Below are 20,368 nucleotides of genomic sequence, written 5' to 3'. Positions count from 1 at the left end.
TGTAGATAAAGGCACAATATGGACGGTTTCTGCCAGACAAACACATCAGATTAAGAGAACAGATGCTACAAAGCAGCATACAGGTATTTGAAGCTGCTGGTGCCTCTGGAGTCTCCCGAACATCAAGGTGTAGGACCCTCCAGAGGCTGCAGTTGTGCATAAACCTCAGGGCTCAGGGCTGCAGAGAACGTTCATGTTTTTAAGAGCAGGCTCAAGACCCACCTTCTTAGCTTAGCTTTTAGCTGACTAATCTATTTATTTAATCCTAATATATAAAATATATATATGGGAGGTTGTCCCAGGCGCATTGTTTTAAGTGCTGTAATTTGTAAAGCACTTTGTGATACCTTTCGGTATGAAAAGCGCTTTATAAATAAAGATTGATTGATTAATTGATTGATCCGGGCCTCCCCTAAACTGTTAATTGAAGCTGATGAACAGAAACGTCTGCAGTGGCTCAGAAATACATGAGGACTCATTTTCAAACAGTCTTGTTCACTGATGAGCGCCGTGTAGCCCTGGATGGTCAAATCAATGGAGTAGTGGATGGTTGGTGAATGGCCACAATGTCCCAACAAGGCTGTGACATCAGTAAGGAGGGGACAGAGTCATGTTTTGGGCTAGAATCATGGTGAGAGAGCTGGTCGGCCCCTTTAGGCCCTTTTAGGCTCCCTGAAGGTGTGAAAATGACCTTTGAAAAATATGTGGAGTTTCTGACTGACCACTGTGTTCTATGCTACAAAAAGAAGAGCCGTGCTTTCCCGAACAAAATCCTCTTCATGCATGACAACGCACCATGTCCTGCTGCAAAGAATACCTCTGCATCACTGGCTGCTATGGGCATAAAAGGAGAGAAACTCATGATGTGGACCCCCTCCTCCCCTGACCTCAACCCTACTGAGAACCTTTGGAGCCTCAACAAAAAAAACTTCTGTGAGGGTGAGAGGCAGTTTTCATCCAAACAGCAGCTCTGGGAGGCTATTCTGACATCCTGCAAAGAAATCCAAGCAGAAACTGTCCAAAAACTCACAATTTTAATGGATTTAAGAATTTTGAAGCTGCTATCACACAAGGGCTCCTATGGTCATATATAACTCGACCTGTTAATATTTTTTAATGCTACAAATTCAACAAATGGCCATTTTCAGTTAATTACAAGCTTTAAAATGTATTGAAACGATGAGTTGCATAATAATTTGGAACAGTGGATTTTGAGGTTTTTACTATATTTATTTTTGAAAAAATACTGTTATCACTAGGAGATTTTTTCAACCACATTTAAATGATCCTCTACAGTTAAAGACTTGAAAATTATGCTGACTCTCATTTGAGTTGACAATTTAGAAAATCTTAGAAAAATGTCATTTGCATAATAATTTGGAACGCAGTGTAAAAAGACTGAGACTGTGATAATTGCTCCAGAGCAGAAAATCTCCTCAATTGTGAACCATCTTGGTTCTCTGTTCTCCTCGGTTCAGTCGAGCATCAGAATTCTTGGCGTTTGGTTTGATCAGTCTTTGCCTCTTGACAGCAACTCGAGGCATCTGGTCAAAAACTGCTTTTTTCCATTTCAGAAACATTGCCAATTTTATCCAACTCTGATCTTGAATTGGTGATTCATGCTTTTATCTCATCTCATTTAGATTATTATAACTCTCTTTTTAATTGTTTTAACAAATCTGCTTCGACTCGTCTTCAAATGATTAAAAATGCTGCAGCGAGGTTTTTAACAGCATTTAGCAGATGGTCACACATTACTGTCATTTAATCCTCGCTGCACTGGCTCCCCATCAAATTTCAAATTGAATTCAAAATGTTAGTTTTTAGACTTTTAGACTTTTAAAGCGCTGCATGGTCAGATTCCCAAATACGTGTCTGACCTGCTGTGCCCCTACTCCTCAGGTCGCACCCTTAGGTCCTCGGGCCAGACCCTCCTCACTGTCCCAAGAACCTACTTTAAAACCAGAGGTGATCTGTCCTTTGAAGCTGTTGCTCCCAAATTGTGGAATGACCTTCTTCTGTCGCTACGTGTGACCGACACTGTTGATGTCTTTAAAAAAACAGCTGAAGACATGGCTGTTTGGACGAGCTTTTAGTTGAGAAGGCTGTGAAGCCCTTTGTGATTTTTCTGTGAAAGGTGCTATAAATAAAGTTTTTTTAGATTAGATCTACAGTGTTTCCCCACAAATGTACCACATACTTAAGGAAGACAAAACAAATTTAATTCCATAATTAGAAAAAAAAATCTGGTATAGCTCCTTTAAGGTCTGTTTGCATGCTCTCCTCGTGTCTGTGTAGGTTTCCTTCGGGTGCTCTGGTTTCCCCTACCACAAACAACTTGTACAACAGGTCAAGATAATTGACCTTTCGCAAAACCCCGGCGCAAAACGGTCATTGCCCAATCATACAGCATTAACATAAGAGAGCTTACCAAGAGCATGACGACTCCACAAGACGGTGCTCCAGTTTTTTCCCCCCGATTTCCTAACAGATGTATATTGTTCATTGCAACACACATTTTACCTCAATAAGGATGACATCGCGCTGGTATTGCACCAAAAAGAGTCACTTACACGCCCTTCTCCCCATCATGATACATGACTCCACTTCTTGCCGGGCCTAGCATAAATTAGGTGAAGGGGGCGGGGCCTTTGCGAAAGGTCAATTGATACCTGTGAGAGAATGAAAGGTGGTGATTGAAGGGACTGTTGACACAGACGTGTGCTTTTGTCTATGTAGCTTATCACCACCGAGTGTGGAGAGAATGTAAATTGTCCCATGTGAAGCACTGAATGACAATGGGCCCTCGCTGACATCTTTTTTATTTTTTACGTGAGAGGTTTATTTGTCATTGTACAGTTGTATAATGAAATAGTGTACAGGTGTTGGGTTAGTCTGGAGCCGCTGCGACTGAGCGCCAGGCCTTTGTGGGCCAACGTGAGCAGCATGTTTCGGAGGTCGGGGAAACCGGAGCACTGCCTTCAGTCTCCTCTGATCCTCTGAAACGGTGCACCACCTCCTGGGTTTGTCCCTGTTTCAGAGCGTGGTGTCCTGCACTGGTGAACTCCTCCTCCTTCCTCTTCTTTCTGTGCAGCTCCCTCCACTCCACAGCAGTCTTTCACCATCTTCTGGAAGTAGTTTTATTCTCCAGTGAATGTCTATTAGCCAGAACAAATATAGGGATAGACGATTCATGTTAGCTGTGAGTCTTGCCTGGATACCTCCTTGTTTCTCCTTGTTTGTTTCCTGTAGCTCGTCCTGTGACGCCTCCACTGTGCTGTAGGTGTAGGGGCTCTAACGTTCGCTGTTTGTTTACCATAAGATGCCTTTACTTCATATGGCTAATACAGACAAAAACACATTAGAGATGTACAAAAGTATCCAGTAAATTGTGCATATGAGACAAGCATTTTGAGGAAGTGACAATTTCCTATATAAATCTACAGATCAAAGTTTATTCAGTAAAAATAATGCACTGTTTGTTTCCAGGTGAAAAGTTTTAGACCAATCTGACCCAAAATCTGAACATTGAGAAACAAAATAAAAAGCTTGCCCGCAGTGCCTTGAACAAAATGGTTAAATACATGATTTTAAAATAGACATAATCCAGAGAGAGAGAGGAAGATCCATAAATTGTCTGGATGGAAATCTTCCCCATGACGTTCCTTCCTCATAATGTGATTCCTGTTAATGTGAGTCCACCGCAGCGGAGATAATGGTTTTCTGAAAACACTTAAGACTCACTCAGCCTGGGAACACGTCTTCACATGAGTGAAGCCTCCCAGTGTGCGGCAGCATCCGAGCAAGTGCAGTCCACGGTCCAGCAGTACAGCCGTTTTATAGAGTCCGCTGAGATAAGGCAGGCGGACCGCGGAGATAAGTCTCTGTCAGGAGTCCACAGTCTGAAGACCTCTCCTCATGACACAACACCAAAGAAATGTGTACATTCTTTCAGAAATGCTGCCGGAGTCCATCGACAACAAGGTCCACCCGGCCACGTTCATGCAGGTGCTGGGGGAGAGCAAGACCAACCTCCACCGCATCGTCGGCAACATCAAGGTAAGTCCAGGGATGTCATGCTTCTGAACTTCTAAAGAGTTTAGGGTGGAGTGAACATTGTCTAGAGCTAAGGCAAATATCTGCACAGAATTTGGGATCAATCACACAGTAACTTTTTCTGTTTGAACTTATAGTTGTTTTGAACATCCGTGGCTATGCTATGTTAACATGCAGACCAGCAGTGTTGGGGAGAATACTTTTTAATTGTGTTTACTTACTGAATACTGAATACTTGCCTTAAAGGGACTATAAGGAGTTTAAAAATGTTAAAATTAAGTATTTTCCTCCCCCTACATGTTCCAGCCATGTCCTAATGTGTAGAATGAGCTCAGACCTGTTCACCACAACTGCCTCTAAAATCCTGTACGGTCACTCAAAAATGTGTCACTTCGGCCCGAATTGCCGTCATGCACGAGCTTAATATAGAAGGTGCAGTTACACATATGGCCTGAGGTGGCAGTAGTGAGTATAAAATGGCGAACTTGCTTCCAGCCCCTTTAAAGTGTATTTTTTAACATATCCCTTTACTTTGTCCAATAAGAGTACTGTATTCTGAATACTACTGATTTGCATAATATTCATGCCTTAAAGCGGCATATGACTAAAAACATGCAGCTAAACATCACCTGTTTTCTGTCGCCTGTCCTTATTGGACGTTAATCACCCAACACAGCAGACCAGTGTTGCTTTCACCAAGACGATGACAAAAATATGTCATTGTTGCCCCTTTTTCCCCTGATGACGACAAAACGATGACCAGCTAAAAATGTGTCTTTGACCAAAACAAAGGTGTGGTTCGTCAGGCGTTTGCAATATAGACTCCCCCTTACCCCCTCACCTTTGCCCTTTCCCTCCGTATGGAGTGTTTATGAGAGACGTGTGAGCGAGCGAGGTGTAGCAGTGAGGGTTCATACCCCTCCAAACAGAGGGGTGGGCGGAGTTTGACAAAACAAGGAAACAAGCTGCAAAAGGAATTCACGAACATCATCAATAAGCACTTTTACAACATTTGTAAAGTTGTAGAACTCTTTGTTCGTGAGGGCTGTCCCATTTTTTAGGGCAGGCTTCAGCCCTCGCCCTGATCCCTCTGAGCTGTGGCTAAGGGGGAGAAGGGATGGGAAAGAAAATTGACATTGGGCCTAAGGCCGGGGAGGGGAGAGACAGTGTCGGGGGCGGCATCTCGGAGTGTCCGGGAGAGGCAGGGAATCTGGAATCTGTGCGAGGTTTGCCTTAAAGGGGCTAGATGCAAGTTAGTCATTTTATGCTCACTACTGCCACCTCAGGTCTTATGTGTAACTGCACCTTCTATATTAAGCTCATGCATGACGGCACTTTGGACCCGAATTAACACCTTTCTGAGCGACAGTGCAGGATTTTAGAGGCAGTTGTGGTGAACAGGTCTGAGCTCATTCTACACATTAGGACATGGCTGGAACATGTAGGTGGAGGAAAATACTTAGTTTTAACATTTTTAAACTCTGTATAGTCCCTTTAAGTCTCGGAGCACAATCAAAGAATCAGAAAACAATTTTCATGAACAGTGTGTGGGAAAAGCCCAGAGGCTTTCAGCGTCTACCCCTTATTCCGACAAACCTCCATTGTGACGTCCCCCCAATCCTCCCAATACTTTTTCATACCCCCATTCCAGCAATAGTTTTGAGCGTAGCCTATTTGCTGTGCGATGCCAGGGGGCATTGTGACCTCGAGGACCATGGTTAAGGTTAAGCTGCATACAGACCAAAAGCTTTTCTGCTGTCAAAACGCAGGAGGCGCGTGACTCGCTGCTGGACCTCTTGACGCTCCCTGAGGCGCGTCCTCCATGTATTTTAAATGGAAACCTGACGCTTGGCTGCATTTGGTGTAGACGCACCTTTAAAGGGATATTTCAGGACTTTTGACATAGGGCCTCATTTCCTAGTTATCCAGAGTGTTGTTGATGTCTGGAGATATTTTTTTCTTAAATTCATGCAGTTCTTATATTTGACAACCATATAAAAATCTGTGTCGATAGAATAATTTTAACCATTTTGCATTTAAAATAACTTATATTTGAGCAGCATCAGCTTCGTGGTTCTAAGCTAACAAAGCGGCGGAGTGATCTGCGAGAGAATATTATATTAATATTACATAATATTATATTTGATAAATGATTCTATTAAGACAGACATTTATATGGTTAGTCTGACATTATAAGTGATTTGCCTCAGGTGCACTGTGGAGCGGGTCAGACTGTTTTTAATGCAGGCTAGCTGATACCATAGAAATGCACTAGCCTAAGACTAGCCTAGCGCCACCAAGCTCTTCAAATATAAGAACTGCATAAATTTAAGAAAAAAATATCTCCAGAAATCAACAACACTCTGGATAACTGGATAACTATGTCCAAAATCCCTTTAAGGTTAATCAAAATTAATATTTATCTTGTGTGTCAGAATGGCAGGACGTTGCACTAAAAGTGTCACCACTCTGACAATTAGAACCTGAGACTGAAAAAAAACATGAACCAACTTTCAAAGCCTGCACACAATTGATACGGACCTGACATTGATGCTTCAACAAAACAAATCCTGGACATAATTCAGCAGTCGTTTTGATGCATCGATCGAGAGCTGGCTCCAGGATCAGTGTCAGCTAAGGTTCCGTTACTGCAGTCCGTGAGTCAGCAGCTCCGGGCCACTCTCTCCTCTCTCCTCTTCCCTCCGTCCCTCTCTCTCCTCCGCACACCCCCCCGCCTCCGGACCGGTCCGCCGGGACAGAGCCGCCTTCCCGTCCAGTCGGAGTGTCCGCAGCATGGGGCAGTCTGAGGAGTTGGTGCAGCTGACTGAGCCTCATCTCTCCCACTCTCCCTCTTCTCAGAGATACAGCTACACGTCGTGGATCCACAAACACCTCTCCAAGAAGGAATGCTGCTTCTTCCAGAACAGCGGCAGGTACGACCAGTTGTATTATAGATTAAGGTTTGAAATTCTCCGAAAAAGACTTTCCCGGCTTCTATCCTTGCATTACTTATTGACTTTTTACCGAGTGGTCAAATTCGTGTCTTGTGGGGGATTGATCATTTCTACTTTTCTCTTGTTTATTTATTATTTGGCCAATACTTTTGTTTTAATGAAATGAACCTTATCAAAGCATCAAACTGTTAGCAGCAGCCCCAACCACTTACCTGCCATCCATCGCTTGTAAGTTGTGTTTTACTCACAGATCGTACACATAATATTTTCAGAAACTGCAAGGTCTTAACTTTGAATGCAACAAAAAACAGCAGAAAAGCAACAAAAACGTTAAACAACTAACCCTTAAAAAATGCATTCATTCATGTTATTCAACTAAAACTGTGAAACTAATATATGATGGACTCATTACATGCAAAGTGACATAATGTATAGCCTTTATTTGTTATCATTTTGATGATTATGGCTCAGCTTGTAAAAACACCAAATAAAAAATCTTTTGAAAATGGACTGTAAGCCATAATCATCAACATTTGAATGAATAAAGGCTTGAGATATGTCTCTTTGCATGTCATGACTCTATCTCATATTTGTTTCACATTTTATGAAATAAATGAACTTTTGAACGACGTTCTAATTTTCCGAGTTTCACCTGTAAATGCGACAACAATGTTACAGTTTCCTTTCTGGCCTATAGGCTGTAAGCTTTAATCAAGAAGCTTTTACATTTGGGTAATGCTGAGCTGGAGAAAATGCGCTCGGTTGAGGTGGGGGTTAAGACATTGCTATATTCAGATGTTAATACCATGCAACAAAAACACAACACTGGACACTAATAATGAACTCTACTTAAATGCATACAGTATTTCCCATAAAGTGATAGTCCTGTAGGATTGCAAAGTGAGGAGAGAGTGAGCGTGAAGTTAAAGTTCCTTGTCTCGCTCCTGATTGGACCCGAAAGCTACTCCTAGTTTGCCAAATGAAGAGAGCGAGAGAACAAACTTTCAGTCTGGTTCATATGGAAGCTAATCTCATTGGTCAAAGTGATCGAATCTTGAAAAGTTTTATTGACCACGTTGTCACGACAGGAACTGAATTAATCACTAGTGAAATATTTTCTCAAATGTATTTAACAAGAATGTACCTGCTTTATCTTCTCTAAGAGGATTTTCTTCTTGTTGCCGTTTATGGAAAGTATTTTTGTCCCATTCCAAACGTACATAGATTGAAACAGTACGGATTCATGAGGAATTGTCTTGCAGTTAGGAAATGACCCGAGTTGCTAATGACTCGTTGTATCCTTCATACTTTGTGGCTAAAACGACGTAGATCATTGATATTAGTCTCCGCTCTTCTGGCTGGTGATGCCTCGTAAAACTATTCGCTTCTTTTGTTTACATCCCATGCCGCCTGCATGATATCCAGGTTTTCTGATTGGTTAATACGCTTGTCAATCACACCCATCGGGAATTTGATGAAATCACCCCTGATCCCAGATACATGTCATTGTAAAGAATAAGAAAAGTGTGTATTCTGGCTGACCAACATCATTATTGAGGATTCTTACCTTTGCAGTGCTTCCATTAAGGATGGAAGTGCTAAAATACATCCTAATGTCCTCGCATATTAAATATCCACGTGCTTCTGGTCAAAGTAATGATGCACAGCTGGAAAGGCCAAAAAGGCTGAAATAACAAGTGTCGATCACAGTTGCTGTGGTTTTTAAAGTGGCTTGAAATGGAATATAATTAGTCCTAAACCTTTTATGTTTGCTTGAGCGATGACAGTAATCCATTTTCCATTCATTGACCCCAAAATATGAATATGAATGGTGGTGTAAATAATACTGCCTTCTAGCGAGGACCGGTGTCGATGTGGGTACCTGAGGAGCCGCCATGTGGACGAGGCCATCAAACCCGAGGACCACGAGCTGGGGAGCTGGGACGTAAACAGACACGTCCGAGAGGCGCGCACGGACGCTTTCGGAACCATCTGCTTCGGTGGGCTGGGGCACAAGACCGCCAAGGTACGCACCAACACACCGCACACATCCATGCTTTCTTTATCCTTTATCCAACACATATCATCCATTCTGACTTTTCATCTATATCCATCCATTTGTTGATCAGTTTGCCTATGTATCCATCAATCAGCATCTCGTCTTTCAGGCACAAGCATCATGTTAAAAGCATCGCGCCAGGAGCAAAAATGTACAGGAGGAAACTTCTGTGTTCATTGTCTTGAAGCTAACAGCAGGCTGGATCTGAATTGGAATTGAATAGGCCTGATCTACTATTTCTATACCCATCATCTATCCTTCTATCAATCCTTCATCTATCAATTCATCTATGTCGCCCATCTTTCCTTATACTGGTCATTTACACATCTATCAATCCCCACCTGTCCTTCATCTGTCCATCTATCGTTTCCAAAACATCCGTCTGTTCTCCCGTCTCCATGTGTTTCAGTATGTCCGGGTATCCTCTGACACCCGGCCTGAGTTGCTGTACGAGTTACTGACCGAGCAGTGGAAGCTGACCCCTCCGAACCTGCTCATCTCTGTGACGGGAGGAGCCAAGAACTTCTACTTGAAGGCTCGGCTCAAGAACATGTTCCACCGGGGCCTCATCAAAGTGGCTGAGACCACAGGTGGGTGTCGAGCATGTGAAAGCAACGTCCTTTAGGAACTACTTCATGGTACGCTATCATTTATCATCAACAACCGTAAATAAACTGATTACTGCGTTGTGGGCCTTCAGGAGACACTGAAACACTAACCTTATTTGAAGTGACACACTCATCTACGTCGTGTTTGTGAGGCAAAGCCGCCCATCACTTTGTCGCTGTTTAAAGCTTAGTTGACAGAAAAGCCAACACATTCAAACAAGCTTGTCCTGCCTCGCGTGATGTGACTGTTTGGGGTGGCAATTTGGGTTCATTTTAGTGTCTCCGAAAACTCACTCTGAAGGTTGCTCTTTGTCAACACCTCCAAAAGACACAATGTGGTCTTTACCGCTGAAGAGCACCATGAGCTTGCTTATCAGTTTTTCTTTGCAAATCATTGGATTTTTGGATCATTGGTAAATTCCGCAGTCTCCTCCCTGAAGGCATAACCTTGAAGAGACCGTCTGATGGGTGCGAAGGGTCCCTGGCGATTTTGATGGCTTTGCGGGTGAGACGGGTGGAGTACATCTCCTTTAAAGAGGGGAGAGGGGTTCCACAGATCTTCTCCGCTGCTCTCACAATGCGCTGGAGGCTCCTTCGGCAGGAGGCAGTGCTGGTGCCGTGCCACACAGTGATGGAGCTGGTCAGGATGCTCTCTATAGTCCCTCTGTAGAAGAAACACACAGTGATGGAGCTGGTCAGGATGCTCTCTATAGTCCCTCTGTAGAAGAACCACACAGTGATGGAGGTGGTCAGGAGGTGGCCCAGGAACTTAGTGCTGGTCACCCTCTCCACTGCAGCACCGTTGATTGTTAGAGGAACATGCTGGACCCGCGCTCTTCGAATGTCCACAACAATCTCTTTTGTCTTCTCCACATTTAGAGAGGGATTGTTCTGTGTGCACCACATGGCCAGACTGCTCACGTCGCTCCTGTAGTTTGACTCGTCTCTGTTGCTGATGAAGCCCACCACTGTTGTGTCGTCTGCAAACTTGATGAAGAGGTTTGAGTCGTACTTTGGAGTGCAATCATGGGTCAACAGAGTGAACAGGAGGGGGCTCAGCACACAGCCTTGGGGACCCCCCGTGTTCAGTGTGATGGTTCTGGAGGACCTGTGGTGTCCCCAAGAAAGTCCAGCAGCCAGTTGCACAGTGATTTGTTGATCCCCAGGTGGAGCAGTTTGTGTATTAGCTGCTGTGGGATTGTAGTGTTGAATGCTGAGCTAAAGTCTAAACACAGCATTCTAACATAGGAGTCCTTTGTTTCGAGGTGAGTGAGGGCTGTATGAAGCGCAGTGGAGATGGCATCTTCAGTTGAGCGATTGGACCGATAAGCAAACTGGTCTGGGTCCAGGGTGGGAGGGAGAACAGACTTGATGTGGTCCATGACGAGCCGCTCGAAGCACTTCAGAAGAATTGGAGTGAGTGCTCCTGGGCGGTAGTCGTTAAAGCAGGAGGGTGGTGACTTCTTTGGTACCAGAATGATGGCCTGCTGCAGAGATGTGTTAAAATGTCTGTAAAGACTTCAGTGAGTTCATCAGCGCAGCCTTTCAGCACACGACCTGGTATGTTGTCTGGACCCGGTGCTTTGCGTACGTTGATCCTGCTCAGAGATCTTCTCACACTCTCTGTAGATAGCTTCAGCACCTGGTCTTCTGGAGGGAGGGTTGACTTTTGTGCCGGGGTTCTGTTGAGTGCCTCGATGCAAGCAAAGAATTCATTCAGCGCGTTCAACAGAGCAGTGTCACTGTCACAGGTTTGTCGAGGAGGTTTATAGTCTGTAATGGTCTTTATCCCCTCCACAGACTCCGAGTGTCTCTGCTGTCTCTGAAGTGATCCGTTATCTTTTTGGAGTACTGCTTCTTGGCTTTTTTGATGCCGTGGGACAGGTTGGCCCTGGCTGTCCGCAGTTCCTCCTTGTCACCAGAATTGAAGGCAGCATCCCGGACCCTCAAGAGCCTGAGGACTTCACTTGTAATCCATGGTTGGACCTGATAATGATGGTCTTAGAGTCTGTAACATCCTCAGGGCACTTGGTGATATAGGCAGTGACAGTCTCTGTATACTCCTGAGTATGAGTGGCAGCCTGCTTGAACATATCCCAGTCCGTTGTGTGGAAGCAGTCCTTGAGTTTCTATCTTAAAGAGTCTTTACTCCACACTTGAGTGTGTTTCAGAACTGGTTTAGTGACTTTAACCAGTGGCCTGTATGCTGAAAGTTGCAAATGTGCTGATGTTTGCAAAAAAACACCCTGACAGCTGTGATCCAAGAACAGGCTTGCTGCTTTATTAAATTCAACTGGAGGCCAGATGATGCTCTGCTCATTACAGCTGCCCTGTATGTCTGTTTTCTCAAACAAGCTCATTATACCTCTGTACACCAGTGCAATGCCCCTCGTCAAGTTGACCAAGATGTTCACTTTGCCCGACATTGACAGCTTTACACAGTTTCCAATGTGAACCATGCTGCATTTGTGTTTGCTTATTTTCTCACTTAAATGTTTTAGATCATTAATTCCTTGTTCTGTCCATGCCTTGTTTGTTAGCCATGCTTACTGTCGTTTTCTCACCACGAGTGGCTGAACTCAGGATTTTGATGTTTGTCCTTTTGTATTATTTGAACATGTTTCAGATGATGAGTGCAGTCATCTTACCTCAAGTTTTTCTTGTAAAGACATTGCAGAAAATGCGTGTGAGCCGATGCGGCCGTGATGATTTAAGATCACTCAAATATACAGAAGGCCTTGACATTGATCAGACCACCTGCTTCGTCCTTGGCTGATTTGTGGATAAAAAACATCAAGTCTCCAACAAGTCTCCAGTGTGTATGTGCGGAGGAGGCGGATTTTTTGCTAAATTGAGATTTAATTGAAAAACTTGCATGACGATTATATACATTTGTAATTGCAGAAAAGTAACAATAACTCTGTTTGAGTAAAAACAATGGTTTGACAATTAATTTTTTTTTATTTACCGTCACCATGGAGAGATGACGGCTGGAAGTCAGCGTAGAATGACCCCCCCGTCCAGAAAGCTTATTTTTGCCGGGGAAGACCGTCGCAAATTGCCGATTTCCAGTCGTAGTCTTCGATCCCACTTCTTCACACCAAAATGTAGTTGCAGAAATGACCAATCAGGGAAATCAATTGTCTTTTGGTGATTTATTATGAGCAGTAGAAAAAGATCATTTGTGGAGAGCAAAGGAATAAAACAATAAAAATAAAAAATACAAGTGAGACTTGACAGTCTCAATAAGTCAATAATTAATATTTTATTATTACCAAGAGATTCCATTCAAAATGGCTCTTGCAACAGGAGAGAAAGTGAGAGGGACTGCTGGCATGTAATTCTGCTCCTAAAGTCTCCTACTGCATTACATAATGCTTGAGAGTGCTCTTCTCCTGCATATCTGATACTCCAGGAGTCTGATTCAGACGATATTAAAAGCACTTTGGAGCTCTGACCCGTCTGACTCTCAGCTTCCCAGAGACCCATGGCTCCAGGACGATGCTTTACACGATTGTTTTAACCCAATGTAATATGTTGCTCATTAATACTGTTTGTTCTATTTATAATCAATTGAGCACAAGTGTATTAGCGAGTTAAGCCATGTCCACATCATCACACGGAATGTCCTCTTCCAGCACTCTCGACTAAAACTTAAAAAAAGATCCATCGACACCTGACTGTATGAATGTGTTTTTGTTACCTTCCTGTACCCGCCTCAACAAACCAAATGATTTTCCATTTTTCCTTGTCTAGCTTCCCTTGTCAGCTAATAATAAGTGTGCAGGAACTTGATCAATGACTGAATGACATGCTCCTCCATGTGAGAGTGTACTGACAACTACAGGAGTCCTAGAGCACAATTTCCATGTCAAAGTCTTCCCTCCGGCAGTGCGTCCCAAACCAAAACCACCATTGCTGTCTTTGACGAGGAACATGCCTTGGACGTGGAATGGTTATTTGTTGGAAACTAGAATTGGTATTTTTTGTTTTATAATTTGAAATAATGTTGAAAAAAAGCAACTGAACAATCGTTAAAACCAACACAGTCCTGTTGACGTCCATGCAGTTTCTGAATGTAAACACATATGACGTCAAGGCACTTCTGTCGTAGGCTGTGACGTTTGGAAACCTAAAAATCCAGTTATTTACGTCCACACACAAACACATAACCAGAGTTTTCCCAAATCTTCACTTTGGTCGGAGTTTTTAGAACTGAGAGACATCTGTGGTTTCATGCAGATGACGGTGCAAATCATAGGAAAATATCTTTTCCACATAGTTTTGTGTGATACCCTGCTACATGTGGACAAGGGCTTAGGGTCAAAAACTGAAAAGCCAGTGCGCATAATGTTACGGTAACAAGTCCAGAGTGTGAATGAACAAACAATCAATTAGCATTTGTGTCCTGCACTAACAAAGGCCCTGTCCCACATGCAGGGGCGTGGATCCTGACTGGGGGCACCAACACTGGAGTGATGAAGCACGTGGGCCAGGCTGTGAGGGACTATGCTCTGAGCAGCTCCTTAAACGGACACATCGTGGCCATCGGCGTGGCCACGTGGGGCATCATCCACAACCGCAACACACTGGTCAACCCAGAGGTACTAAAAAGTGAAGACGGGGCCCCCCAGCAAAAAAAAAATTCTGCCCTCAATCGGAGCGCTTGTCTCTCCCAAGAACTCCACGGCATTCCTTTTCCATGAAATGTCACTGTCCAATATGTAGATGTAGTGCTATAATTATTTGATGATGATGAATAATCTTTATTCGGACTATAAACAAAACATAAAAACACAAACTCATACGAACTCAAAATACAACCTGCCATGATTGTGGCAGTTGTGAGCTCAGTTTCAGACGTGCAACTCAATACATTTACATCTTAGTACAAACAATTTTGTTTTACCTTTTGCACATTTTAAATTAGGCTGTCCGAAAAGGAGTGGGGGGAAGTAAACACTTATTTATTCCCACCCCTTTTAAGTACTGTCAGTCTCTTTTCCTATTTACTTTTTAGGCTTCCTTAAAACAGTAATTTGAGCGCTGTGATCTAAATCAAGTTGTCATATACAGTGTGAATACTACCAATCAACATCAGGTTTGCAACAGCTGAACATGAAAAGTCAGAGATTTTCTTCCGATACATACTTAGAGAATATCCATTCTTTGTATTGATATTTAAACTGTCTGATATTTGGACATCGTTTGAGGTCTACGTGTAATTTATTCCATATTTTAGGACCACAAACGGACACACAGAAACTTTTTCTGGATGTCCGGGCATGGGCAATTTTAAAGTGATCCAAGCCCCTTAAATGATATTTTCCTTCTCTTTCAGAAATCAACTGCTGAATTTGTAGAGGTAGTTGCTTATTTTTAGCTTTGTACATTAATTGAGCAGTTTTAAAACTTATCATGTCTTGAAGTTTTAGAATCTTGGCTTTGATAAACAGTGGATTGGTGTGGTCTCGGTAACCAGCGTTATAAATTGTTCTTATTGCTCTTTTTTGAAGGATGAATATTGGTTGTAAAGTAGTTTTATAATTATTACCCCAAATTTCAGCACAATATGTAAAGTAAGGCGAGAGAAGAGAAAAGTAAAGCGTTTGTAAAGCCCTTGAATTTAAGACCTGCCTTGCCTTGCTTAATACAGCTATACTTTTTGCTACTTTTTTATGTATATATTGAATATGCGCTTTCCAGTTTATTTTTTCGTCTATAATAACGCCTAAGAATTTTATCTCTTTAACACGTTCTATATTTACCCCCTGTATATTTAACTGTACCTGTACATCATCTTTATAATTCCCAAATAACATTATCTTTGTTTTTGTCAAATTTAGTGATAATTTGTTGATATCACACCAAGTCTTTAGCTTAAGAATTTCGCTATTTAGATCAGCTAATAATTGCTGCAAATTATCTCCTGAGCAAAATAAATTGGTATCATCTGCAAATAAAACAGCTTTAAACAAATGAGAAATTTTGCACAAATCATTAATATACAAAATAAATAATTTTGGTCCTAGTACTGAACCCTGGGGGATTCCACAGGTGGTATCCAAATATGTAGAGCAATGTTCTCCTAGTTTAACAAACTGTTTTCGGTTTTCTAGGTAGCTTTTTACACTGCTGTTTTTTTTGCTGTTTGGGGCGCAGGGCTCAGGTTTCGTCATCTAAATCAGGGCTGTCCAAACAATTATTTTATTGAGGGCCACACATTGAGGTGAATGCGGTATAGCGGGCCGCAGATGTGTGGGCAATGCAGTGACGCGTACAGTATAACTGGATGCTTTTAGCAGAGATTGTAATCGTGTGAGATTGTAACACTTCATATCAGTCATCTTCTGTAGTTGAAGTGTAGGACGTTTCGCCTCTGGGAGGGGTTTGCCTGGCTGAGTACCTCCCCTCTATTAAAGGCTACTCTCAACTTGTGGCTGAACAACCAGTGGGTCTCCACCAGATGATATCACATGCAGGACATTCTGTCAGCAGTCTTATCGGTTCAGGGCTGGGGCCGTTGGACAGCCACAACGTTTTACATCTCGTCTCATCTCAGGGTTCCTTCCCAGCCCACTATGATGCCGATGCGAAGGGCCAGGGCCGGCTGAGCTGCCTGGACCACAACCACACCCACTTCCTGTTGGTGGACAACGGCACACACGGGAAGTATGGAGTTGAGATCGAGCTGAGGGCCCTGCTGGAGAAATGCGTCTCCGGGAAGAAGCTGGCGAACCAAGGTGAAAAAAAAAACAACACAAAAAAGATCAATGTTTGCTGCGGTTCCTCAAAGGCATGCTGATTAGAATATTGATTTTGTGTGCTTTAGCGAGCGGCGTGACCATCCCTGTGGTGTGTGTGGTGTTGGATGGAGGACCTGGCACGCTCAATGTGAGTGCTCTTCTCTCTGTAGACTAATCATTTATCCAGTCTGCCAGCCTAATCCTCTTTAGAAAATGACATCCATTCATCTAATATTCTGCAAACTGTTCCTTTGGCAACTTGATGGAAAAAGGAGCATTAAGCATTGTAGTTGTGCTGCTGCGGTGTCAGTTCCGCATCTGTCAAAGTTCTGCATCGACTGACAGTTGGCACCTCCTGTCTCTCGTCTCAGACCATGTACAACGCCATGCTGAACGGGACTCCGTGTGTGGTGCTGGAGGGGTCAGGCAGAATCGCAGATGTGGTCGCTCACGTCGCAGAAATGCCCGTGAGCCGGGTCACCATAGCCCTCATCCAACAACTCATGAAGAAGTTCTTTGGCCAAGAGTATGAAGATTTCTCTGACTCGAAGATCATTGACTGGACAAAGAAGGTACACCCCGTTTTGTTCATTATGCACTTTTGTATGTTTGCCACACAAAGATATCTTCAGTCAAAGATTCAAAGTGCAACAACAAAAACAAATAATTGGGATTTCTCAATAGCATATAATGGAACATTTTGCAAACTAAAATGTTTTAGAAAAGGTGATGGCTGAAAAGCCCTTGCATCATTTGTTTATTAAATCGTGGGCTAATACAGTATGGGGGTAATTTATGAAAGTAGGTGCTAGAAATAAGTGCTTGCCTGGAAAATAGCATAAAGCTGTTGGTGGACATGTTGCCGCTTTGTTTAAAGAAATAGGCCACCGTTTTTACATACTGAGATAATGTTCTTGCCTTAGCTTAGACACCTGTACCTGTCGGGTCTTCACGTGTGCCCTCAGTCACGTAAACACAGCACAGACGGCGTTAGCATTTAGCCTCTAACAAAGTGGATTTTCAAGGCGGATAAAAAGGGGAACTATATTGTAAGGCGTAATAATACCAGGAGTACTTCGGCGTCCGCACAGTGAAGTGAAGATATTACTGCGCGGATGTAGAAGTAGCTGGTGGTAGCTTCTATCTTCACCTCGTTTGGAGCTATACAGTGCCTCTCGTAAGTATTCATACACCTTGAGCTTTTGCACATTTTGTCATGTTTACAACCCTAAACATAAAGATTTTATTTTGATTTTTTTACTAAGAAAAGCTGTAATTATACTGAGATTAGATTACACACAGGTGGCCTCTATTTAACCGTTAGGCCAAGGTGTGAACATTCTGGAGTCATGAGGAATGTTTTAAAGGCAATTTAATGCACTCAGAAAATGCTGTATGAATACTTATGCACGCCCCACTTTTCACTTTTCTTTTTTTTTTTAAATAACAGAATCATGTATCATTTCGCTTTCACTTCACAGTTGTCTGTTACTTGTGTGTGAACGTTCAGTAAAAAAATCAAAATAAAATCTTTATGTTTAGGGTTGTAAACATGACAAAATGTGCAAAAGTTCAAGGTGTATGAATACTTTCGAGAGGCACTGTAGAGGAGAGGAGGAGAGGCTAAATGCTAACGCTGTCTGTGCTGCATTTAAGGGGCTGAGGGCACGGGTGAAGACCAGACAGGTACAAATGAACTGATCACAACACAAATCCAAGCCCTTTTTGTATTGTTTCGTCATGTATGACATCAGTGTTAATGGACTGTTACTATCCTTTCACCAAATCTTCCCTTTGTGTTTCCAGATCCAGGACATCATCCGAATGCCCCATCTGCTGACTGTGTTCCGAGTTACTGCTGACAGCGACGGAGACGTGGACGTGGCCATTCTCCGAGCACTTCTTAAAGGTCCGGAACGGCTTCTCTGTTAATGGATCTACAGTGTGGAAGCATCACATTAATTATATGGAAAGAGCCAAGTCTAGTGGTTACTTAAATCATGGGAAAATGCATTGCTGGCAGTAAAGAACTACGCTTCGGATGTGAAGTGAATCCTACTTTGTATTCTGAACAGTTATGGTAGTGTATCAAAGTGCCAGGCTGGGCGACCAATGTGATGCTGCGGATTTAGAGTTTGCCATAAATTCACCCAAAAAAGTGCCTGTCCCAAGGTGTGTTATCTGACATCCAATGTCACCTATTTCTTTTAAATGATACTCAAATCAAAATTATACCGGAAGAGAAATGCATTTGTATGACAATCAATGATAAAATGCACAAACACCAACTATGGATCTTTTTCTTTCACCGAGATTTATTGAAAACGTTTTTATTTTTTGTTTTCAATGCCAGGGAAAACCCCACTGATACACATGGCTCAGTACATGAGCCAACCACTGGGGACACTACTGCACACAGCTCAACAGGAGAAGCAGAACAAACGGCTACACTTTCTAAAAAAGGGTTTTTTACCAATTTGCTAAAAAAAAAAAGAAGGGTTGTCAAAAAGGGTTGTGGTGGTGCCATATTTGTTTTGGTCCGAGCTCTTCGTCTCCTTAAAAAGTCAAGGCGACTGTATAGTTCTTATGGTGAGTGGGATCCTGTTCCAGGCCCTGGTGAGCTCACAGAGAAAGGAATTTTGTCCAAGGGTGTTCCTGTAGTTAGGTTAAGATCTGGTTCTATTTCATCCCTCCTGAATGCCAGAGGCGGTGCTGTAAGCACTGAATGTTCTCTTCGCACATGCATAGTTCGAGTAGTTAATACCAAATGAGTCACACCTGTGACCCTGGATGACGCCCCGGAGGTAATATATTCCCACGTCATCCAAGCTTCTGTTCCTTTTTTCTTCTTGCGTGTGGTTCAAATAATGTGGCGTTAGCCATTCACTTGGAGTTTTCTCACTGTCGCTGGATGCCCTGTCGCCGAATTTGGCTAGAGTAGCGGTGGATCGCCCTCCATGGGCTGCGACAGTTGGATATTCGCTGGTGGACTGTTTCTGTAGGTATATTTGAGTGTGGTTGGTGACGATAGCATTCGCACCTCCTCTCCCAACTCACACTGTCTGTAATACGCCGTTTGTGGTACACACTGTTGTTGCTAGTTTTTTGGCTTTTGCTATAATTGGTGACGGTTGCGTTCGTGCCCCCTCTCCCGATTTTAGCCTGTTTTTTCTGCCCTTGGGGGTCTGTGTGGCTAACGGTGTTAGCCCCTCTTTCGTTGCTGGTGTTGCTATAATTGGTGATGGTAGCGTTCGCGCCCCTCTCCCAATTTTAGCCAGTGTTCTACCTCTAGTCCGGATTGCGACCGGAGTTGGACTTTTTTCCGGTTGGTATCTCGCTATAATCTTTTTTCCGGTTGGTATCTCGCTATAATTGGTGACGGTAGCATTCGTGCCCCCTCTCCCAATTTTAGCCTGGTTTCTGTGTATCGTCCTGGTCTATTGTCTGGGTCTGCAGGTTGCTGGTTTGGCTGTAGTTGGTCTTTCGCTTTGATTGGTCACGGTAGCGTTTGCGCCCCCCTCCCACTTTTAGCTTGGATCTTGGCGTTTCGTCCCAGTCTCGAGTGTGGTGGGCTAATTCGAATGGCCGTCAGACACTTTTCCCATCGGCAGCTCAGTTACTGGGCTACTCATGCTGTGGATCCATGAGTGGTTGCCACTTTGACCCATGGCTACAGACTACAGTTCCGACGCCGGCCACAATTTGCCCGCCGGGTCAGGATGACTATGATCAGCGAACCGGTGAAGGCTCTAGCCCTGGACCAGGAGCTTTCCGCCCTCCTGGCCAAGGGGCCAATCGAGTCGGTAGATCCTCTGCTGCAACACCGGGGATACTATTCGACATACTTCCTCGTGCCGAAGAAAACAGGCGGGTTTCGTCCCATTTTGGATCTGAGGGGACTCAATCGCTCAATCGGTATCTGAAGGTTCTGCCCTTTCACACGCT

General features: G+C 43.4%; 1 protein-coding gene across 2 annotated transcripts in view; it reads left to right on the top strand.

Moving 5' to 3' along the window:
- Positions 1-20,368, top strand: part of trpm2 (transient receptor potential cation channel, subfamily M, member 2) — a 69,063-nt gene that overhangs the window by 9,358 nt on the left and 39,337 nt on the right. Inside the window, exons 1-9 of one of the 2 annotated variants that reach the window (XM_079562831.1) lie at positions 3,751-4,059; positions 6,916-6,989; positions 8,868-9,036; positions 9,479-9,659; positions 14,118-14,281; positions 16,240-16,420; positions 16,510-16,571; positions 16,795-16,995; positions 18,230-18,332. In XM_079562831.1, coding sequence (XP_079418957.1) covers positions 3,919-4,059; positions 6,916-6,989; positions 8,868-9,036; positions 9,479-9,659; positions 14,118-14,281; positions 16,240-16,420; positions 16,510-16,571; positions 16,795-16,995; positions 18,230-18,332 — 1,276 coding nt within the window. In that variant the 5' untranslated portion in view covers positions 3,751-3,918. Of the gene's footprint in view, positions 1-3,750; positions 4,060-6,915; positions 6,990-8,867; positions 9,037-9,478; positions 9,660-14,117; positions 14,282-16,239; positions 16,421-16,509; positions 16,572-16,794; positions 16,996-18,229; positions 18,333-20,368 lie in introns of those variants that run through there. The other variant, XM_079562832.1, reaches the window with a different exon arrangement.

This window comes from Gobius niger (assembly GCF_951799975.1).
Source record: "Gobius niger genome assembly, chromosome: 9".
Classification (NCBI taxonomy): domain Eukaryota; kingdom Metazoa; phylum Chordata; class Actinopteri; order Gobiiformes; family Gobiidae; genus Gobius; species Gobius niger.
Note: the sequence above shows the minus strand (reverse complement) of the source record. Positions and strands in the feature narration are given on the sequence as shown.